At 37.3% G+C, this 7,782-nt stretch overlaps 1 protein-coding gene across 4 annotated transcripts in view; it reads left to right on the top strand.

The window, feature by feature from the left end:
* Window positions 1-7,334, top strand: part of Col4a5 (collagen type IV alpha 5 chain) — a 281,900-nt gene extending 274,566 nt beyond the window's left edge. For all 4 annotated transcript variants that reach the window (XM_017803140.2, XM_017803139.2, XM_017803138.2 and 1 more), the window contains 4 exons: window positions 3,163-3,340; window positions 5,194-5,308; window positions 5,648-5,820; window positions 7,250-7,334. In XM_017803140.2, the coding sequence (XP_017658629.1) occupies window positions 3,163-3,340; window positions 5,194-5,308; window positions 5,648-5,820; window positions 7,250-7,331 (548 nt within the window). In that variant the 3' untranslated portion in view covers window positions 7,332-7,334. The remainder of the gene's footprint in view (window positions 1-3,162; window positions 3,341-5,193; window positions 5,309-5,647; window positions 5,821-7,249) is intronic.
* The last annotated feature ends 448 nt before the right edge of the window (window positions 7,335-7,782 follow it).

Here is a 7,782-nt window from a genome sequence, read left to right as displayed (position 1 = left end):
TCCATTGCTGTGACAAAACACTCTGACCAATACCAACTTGGGGAGGAAAGACTTTATTTGGCTTCTATCTCCTGGGCCACAGTTCATCAGGGAGCCCAAGGTAGAAAGTCAGGGCAGGAACCTGGAGGCAGGAGCTAGAGCACAGGCCATGGAGGAATGCTGCTTACTGGCTTGCTCCCCTGGCCCATGCTCAGACTGCTTTCTTTTTTAAATTATTTATTTAATAACCACATACTTAGAGGAAGCATTTCATTACATCAGCATTGACATATTCAATAACAATTTTCTGGGCTAGGCTGCATCTCTTACAAAATTGACTACACATTTTTAGGTTTACAGCTGAATTATTACAGTTATACAATATTTTACTCAGTGTAAACCCTATAAGACATAAAATTAAATGAGGTTTTAACCTTTAAAAAAGATCTCCATTTCATTATTAAAATACAGACTTTCATGCAGAAAAGTTCACTTTTAATGCAATTGACATTAAGGTGTTTGCACATGCGTTTCTAATCTCTAGATATCTGATTATTACTAGTCACAGTTGGTTATTTTCTGAGCTCCTTGGCATCTGAGCATGGATATAAAGTCATCAGGTAGATTTCAATGATAATGTTTTTCACATATAATAATTATTAAGGAGCAAATATTTATGCTTTGTAGAATTATTATTTTTTAATCATTATACTTTAAATTTTTTTATTAACTACATGATTGGAAGCTTTTCACTATAGCTTTAACATATTCAGTAACACACTCCAGAGCAACAGTACATCTCTTTCACAAGTGGGTGCAAGTTTCTAGGTTCACAGTTGAATTAGTTCAGTTATACAATATTGAACTCAGTATAAGCCCTGTAAGACATAAAATTGGATGAGTTTTTGACCTCTAAAAAAGATTTCCATTTCATTTTAGAATATATTGTTCCTTACAGACAGACTCGTTATTTTTGCTACTAACACTGAGATGTTGGCGCTTGCATCTCTAATCTGTATGTATCTGATTATTAGTAGTCATAATCGGTTGCACTTGGATCCTTGGTGCCTGTGTATGTCTATAAAGTCATCGGGTAGATTTCAATGGTAATGTTTATCACCTCTACTAATTAGCATGACATAAATTTCCATACTTCCTGCTCAAATATAATACATTTTTTAAAAGTTTGTTGATTTTTTGGGGGGTGTGTATATCACACAGAACATCCCAAACCATCTCTTTTGACTATACACCCACTTCCCAGATAGCACCCTCCCATAGCCTCCCTCCCCCAACTAGAGCCCTTACACTCTGATATCCCTGCTACTGTCTGCTGTGTTGTCGGCACCCCCAGCCATTCCCCGCTACTTGCCCTTCTGGTGAATCTAGTCAGCCTATCTAGAGGTCTTTGTTTTAGGAGGGTCAGCTTTTCCTCATGTAGCAGTAATCAGTTGTCAATATTCCTTTAGATAAGATTGGGGTCTAGTGTTCATTTTTCCAGTTCTATGCTGGGTTACTATCTGGGAGTCCCTTTGGCCTCCCTGGCCAAGAAGTCAAAAGAAGGTATAGCCTGCTTACTTATACATACAGAACCACCTGCCCAGGGTGGCACCACCCGCAGTGGGCTGGGCCCTCCCACATCACTCAAAAATCAGGAAAATACCCCACAGACATCACCACAGGCCAGTCCAATGGAGGCAGTTCTCCGATTAGTTGACAAGTAAAGCTATACAGCAAAATTAACCCCTTGCCAACTTGACACAAACAGGTCACTATTAAACCATAACCTTTCCAAGTCTTATCCCCAAGATATGATGCTAAGAATATCACAACATAAGACAGTACAACCTTAAAAGTTCCACAGTCTTTAAAAAATACAAACACTTAAAAGTCCACAGTCTCTTTTAAAAGTCTCTTAACTGTGGGCTCCCACAAAATCCAAAACAAGTACTATTTTATTTCAAAAGGGAAGAATTGGGCACACCTAAGCAAATCCTAAGTCCAGCAAAGTATCACAAACCTGGATATCTGGGATTCACTCATGAGCTTCTGCGCTCCAAAGGGTTTTGACACCTCCGCTTCTCTGACTCGGCCGTCTCACAGGTCCAGACCAGACCCATTCCACACCTGCTGTTGCCTTTGGTGATCATTCCATGGTCCTGGCAACTCTAAAACGTTGTGGTCTCCACTGAAACTGAGGCTGCACCTTCACTGGTTGGCTCTTCCGGCCTTTCAGGGTGAAAAGCCTCAGATTCTCTCCAGGACCTCTTCAATCCTGGGGGACTTTACTGCAACTGAGAGTGAACTTTCACAAATGGCCTTTCCTAACCTGTAAGGGTGTCAAATTTCAAGTCATTAGATTGGATACATTCCAAAAAAGTGACACAAAACTTAGTTTTTTAATATTAATATCCAAACCACTATAAATGATAGTTGACAAGGTAGAAATACCATTTTTAAATTTCTAAGTTTTAAAGTTATAAAATTAACAGTAGCAGAGTGGATTTGGACTGAGAAAAATAAAATCTTAAATGCCTGCACTGTATCAATTTAAACTTCTAATGAAAAAAAATTAAAAAATGAGATGTATAACTTAAAATGTGTAAGAGGGAACATCTTCATCAATCTGAAATTTCCCTTTCTTTGTTTTTCTTTCAGTTGTTCCCTCTGCTTTTACCTTTTTTTCCTTTTGACTTACCTCAAAAAACTATCAGTAGCTGTGGTGCATATTGGTTAACATTGCTATTAATATCATCCGCACACTTAAATAAATTACTAACCCACACAAGATACGTACTGAGTTTGTGTTAGAAGATAGGGCAGCATGGAATAGGATGTTGGTAGAATACTGTAAGAACGCACTGTGTGTCCTTCATGTATGCCCAATATATTTCTAGTCTTCAGTAGACATCATTGTTTATAAGATACATAGCCAATTTAAAAGCAGCACTGGGAAATATGTCATCATGTATGCCAATAATTGTCTACATAAACTGTAAAATACACTTGACTTTATAAATGATAAAAAATATAAATGGGACTTAGGATTTAAGAAATAAAAGTGTTTGTTATCTAAAAAAATGTGGGTCAGTGTCTTTGCAAAATGTTGGTTATTTAATGGCTTCAGAAGAAACTAAGTAGCATCATAACGCATTCATTTACCTTTTTCTTTCCAATTCCTAGGGACGGCTGGCAGCTGCCTTCGTCGATTCAGTACCATGCCTTTCATGTTCTGCAACATTAATAATGTTTGTAACTTTGCTTCAAGAAATGACTATTCTTACTGGCTCTCCACCCCAGAGCCCATGCCAATGAGCATGGAACCCCTGAAGGGCCAGAGTATCCAGCCGTTTATTAGTCGGTGAGGCACCGTTTTAGCGTTGACTTTCACCAATCCCTGCTTAGTGTGGCTAGTTAGAAATCAATTTTAAATTAATAATGTGTGATGTTCATTCTAAATTAAGCACACAGGGTGAATTTTAAAATTCAATTTGCTATTCAATTTGCTAATTAGTTTGATCTATGTTTACTGGGGAATCAACTTTTGACCAGGTCCTATGACAGACATATTATATTATGTGAGATCCCATAGTGTAATCATTACACTAATGTGATGTTCAACTATTTTGGGCTAAGCACAAGAGAAAGAATATTTAATTCTAACTTGAGAAATCTGGGGCTATCTGTCTCAAAAAACATGTTTTGAACTGCTGGGTCCTTGATATATTGAAAAAAACAGACATACATGTACTTATAAGAGAAAAGACAAACTAAGCAGAGAAAATGAGAATGGGTAGTAGATTAATGTGTCTATCTAGAATGTAGTATATAAAGGTTCTCCATAGGGAGAAAAAATAGAACATTATCTTGGATTGTGATGGTAGAATGCTTTTAGAGCTGAATTATAGCTTGAAGTTTATTTGCTATGTTCTAAGAAGTGCCACCATCCTGCCTCCCAAACAATTTTTTTTGAAGTAAAGTTCAGGGAAGATTGCAGAGTCACCAGTGTACAGCATGAGTTGCAGAGGCATAGTCCTGGGGTAAAGAGACCAGTTCCATTGAATATTATTGCTGGATTAGATCTCACAGTGGGAGACATGTATCACATTATTGGGATAGATAGAAATTGGCAGGTAAAGTAATAGCTGAGATTTGGCACTCTCTTAAAGTAACTAAGAGAGGCTGGTACCATTAATAGAGATTTCCTGGAGATTGGCCGCTTTGGGACACTAATTTAACTCAATCTCCTGGGAATATTGGATATTGTTACTTTTATTCTGATCTACACCCAAGGTTCTAGCAGTAATAAGGATGAGTCATTACAAAGTATAATTTCTTTATTTCTTTGACATTGAATAAAAAGATGAAACCTAGCTCAGACTTAGTAACAAATTCATGGTTCCCTTTGTACTACATTTGCCTAAACCCATTGTGTGTGTGTGTGTGTGTGTGTGTGTGTGTGTGATTCAAGTGTATGTGAGAGAGGTTTTTTGTTCAGTTTCAACTTTGTGGAGTAGAAAATTCTTTAGATATAGTTTGCATTACGAAGCTAAGTTGTGCTAAATTATCCATCATAATTAAAGATGTTCTCCCATGTTCTTTATTAAAATTTTGGTAGACTCAACAATATTCAGGCTATGGCTGTTTATTAATTTTATAAATTTTAAGCACATCTCCTACTCCCTGGGTACATGCCCAACCACTCTGGATCTGTTGCACCTACCCAAATATGGCCAAATGTTTAAAACATGTCCTTTGGAGCAAGCATAATGGGTAGGGGTTAAGAAAGTGCTTCTTGTTTTTTCCAGGGTACTAGACATTGATCTTGCCACATCTATAGCATTGCTAAATGTCTACTCTCCAGTTGGGTGCTTTGACAGCAAGTAGAACGTATAGCACACTAAGCCAAACTCCTACAGCAATTATGGCATTGACTATGGCTAGTATGAATACAAATTTAAGGCACAATACACAATGAAAATACAATAGCTGGGGTTCTGAAATATCTTGAAAAAGTTTGTAGTTTTAGCTCATAATTGTATTAGACATGTTGGAAGACAGGGCCTAGGTTAAAACAATTCTCAAAGTGCATTTTTTTTCTGCGCATTGACAATAGCTTCCAGGGTCTCCATAATATGAAGGCTTGCAAAGAAGAATGGTTGCTATTTCCTATGTACCCCCTTTATAAATCATGTTCTTTCTTTTCTTTACCAGATGTTCAGTATGTGAAGCTCCAGCTGTGGTGATTGCTGTACACAGTCAGACAATCCAGATTCCACATTGTCCTCAGGGGTGGGACTCTCTGTGGATTGGTTATTCCTTCATGATGGTATGAAACACGCATCTCTGCCTTTGTCATCATGGCTGACCTTCCATCATATGTACAGTTCTCCACAGTTTGAGACACCACTGTCACTTGTATAGTAATAACAAGCTTGAATCTTAAATAGCTTCTCTCCAAGTAGTGTTTTCTTCTGCCCATGTTTTCTACAATATATTTTAATAATATGTTATTGCTTTTGCTAACTGCCCTTGATGTGGATGCTGTTCTCTTAGCCCTAGTGCCCTTTATTTGACTTGGATTTGTAGCCATGTTGGATGCACATGGGCTATGCACTAAAGTATTATAGCGTATAAGTCTTGTGGTACTTTTTCATGTCTTTTCTAGCATACAAGTGCGGGAGCGGAAGGCTCAGGCCAAGCCCTGGCTTCTCCTGGTTCCTGTTTAGAAGAGTTTCGTTCTGCTCCCTTCATTGAATGCCATGGACGGGGAACCTGTAACTACTATGCCAATTCCTATAGCTTTTGGCTGGCCACTGTTGATATGCCAGACATGTTCAGGTAAGTTGCTTATGGCTTTAGGTCAGGCCTAAAGTCTTCTTTGTAGATAGTGGCAAGAGAAAGACAATGTATGACTTATCCCCAGTAAATTTTAAGAATTTGTCAGACTATGTCTTTTAGTCTTGCTTACTCCTCATGTCTATGTGACCTGTGCTAAAAAAAAAAAAAACAGACCTGACTAATGTTGGGTAAGTGTGGTTATAGGTAGCTTAGTATTAAGATTTCAGTAGCAAAACAGAGACTTGGAAGGTTGCGTGGCCTGCTCAATCACAATTCAGTAGTTGTTCTGGTAATATGAAATCATCTCAGGAGCTGAAACTATAATTTGTGTTGCCTATCCAAATTTCATAATCCTTTTTCTAAGGATATTTTTAAAGCCTTCATACGAGTGTTTAAAGGAATAAAGTAATACAGAAAACTTATACCTCAGAACACTTCAACCAATTGAAATTTGTCTTTTTACATGTTGATTCTTTTAGCATTACTTAATAGTTTTACAAGGTCCTTATTATATACTGCTCCTCAGTTGTCTAGACCTGTCTTATCATACAAATATGAGAAAAAGTATTAGAAAAAGAGAGGAAAAAACAAATCTATGAAGATTATAATTAGAAAACTGTCACAAAAATACATGTGACAGTAAAGAAAATGTGGAATATACACACAATAAAGTTTTATTCTGCCATGAAGAATGAAATTATGTATAGAATTGGAAATCATGATGCTAAGCAAAATATGACATACTCAAATATCTATATTCCCTCTCATGTGAATCCTATATTTCACACACATACACACACATATGACTTAGAGTGTCTGGGAAAAGGAAGGTGACTATGGGAGTGGGGAGAATTTGGAGGTTATAGGGGTGAAAATACATGATATAACTGAATGAAAATGTCTTTATGAAACTTACCAGAATGAATATATGTGAACAAAAAAGTTTGAATACCTATGATCAGTAACTACATTAGATCAAATTACTCAAAAATAAAGCATTAAGGGGGAAGGCAAGTTGGCTCAGTGGATTAAGGCCCTTACTGCCAAGCCTGATGGCCTAAGTTATAGTTCCAGAACCACAACCACATAGTAGAAGGAAGTGACCAACTCCTGTAAGTGGTTCTGACCTCCACAAGCACGGCGGCACAAGTGTGTGAGGACACAGACAGGGGGGCGGGGAGAGAGAGAGAGAGAGAGAGACAGAGAGAGAGACAGAGACAGAGAGAGACAGAGAGAGACTAAGTAAATGAATAAGTACATAAATGTAGAAAAGTTTTAAAATAAACCATTAGTTCTGTAGGAAAGCTACCTAACCGAAAGTGAATATGTGGGTGTGAATTTGGGCAAATGAAAGTATTGAAAAAGCAAAGAAAGTAAATGATTGAAATCAGGAAAGGCAAGTGTGATCATCTTATTTCTTATTTCCTAGTAAACCTCAATCAGAAACACTGAAAGCAGGAGACTTGAGGACACGTATTAGCCGATGTCAAGTATGCATGAAGATGACATAACATTTATATATATATATATCCTAGGATGCAATGTCTCACTCGCTCCAACTTTACCACTGCTGCCACCAATGGTGCTACTATACTATATGACCAAGAGAGCATGCCGACTAGTAACCGTGGAGATTCATACCTCAGCAATGTGCCAGAGCAAGGCCTCCATTATTTTCCTATGAAAAAAAATGAAGTCAGCATGCTCTTTGGATCCAGAATAACTTTCTCCAACGATTATAAGATGAAGATCACATGTTTTGCCCAGTTCCAAAAGTGGCACATTAAAAATTCAACAGAATAAAAATCACACTGAGTAAAAGAAGACTGCATTTTGGGGAAGAATTCTTTTTCATGGTGCTACTGATCCCACTGTATCCCAAGTTTTTAATATAAAAGTGTTAAACTTATTTTTTTCTGTAAGTAAAGAATATATATATTGTATAAACAACCTTTCAACTCA

Source organism: Nannospalax galili, unplaced genomic scaffold (assembly GCF_000622305.1).
Source record: "Nannospalax galili isolate Female #2095 unplaced genomic scaffold, S.galili_v1.0 scaffold25, whole genome shotgun sequence".
NCBI classification, from domain to species: Eukaryota; Metazoa; Chordata; class Mammalia; order Rodentia; family Spalacidae; genus Nannospalax; species Nannospalax galili.
The sequence above is the reverse complement of the archived record's forward strand: the minus strand, read 5'-3'. Positions and strand labels throughout refer to the sequence as shown.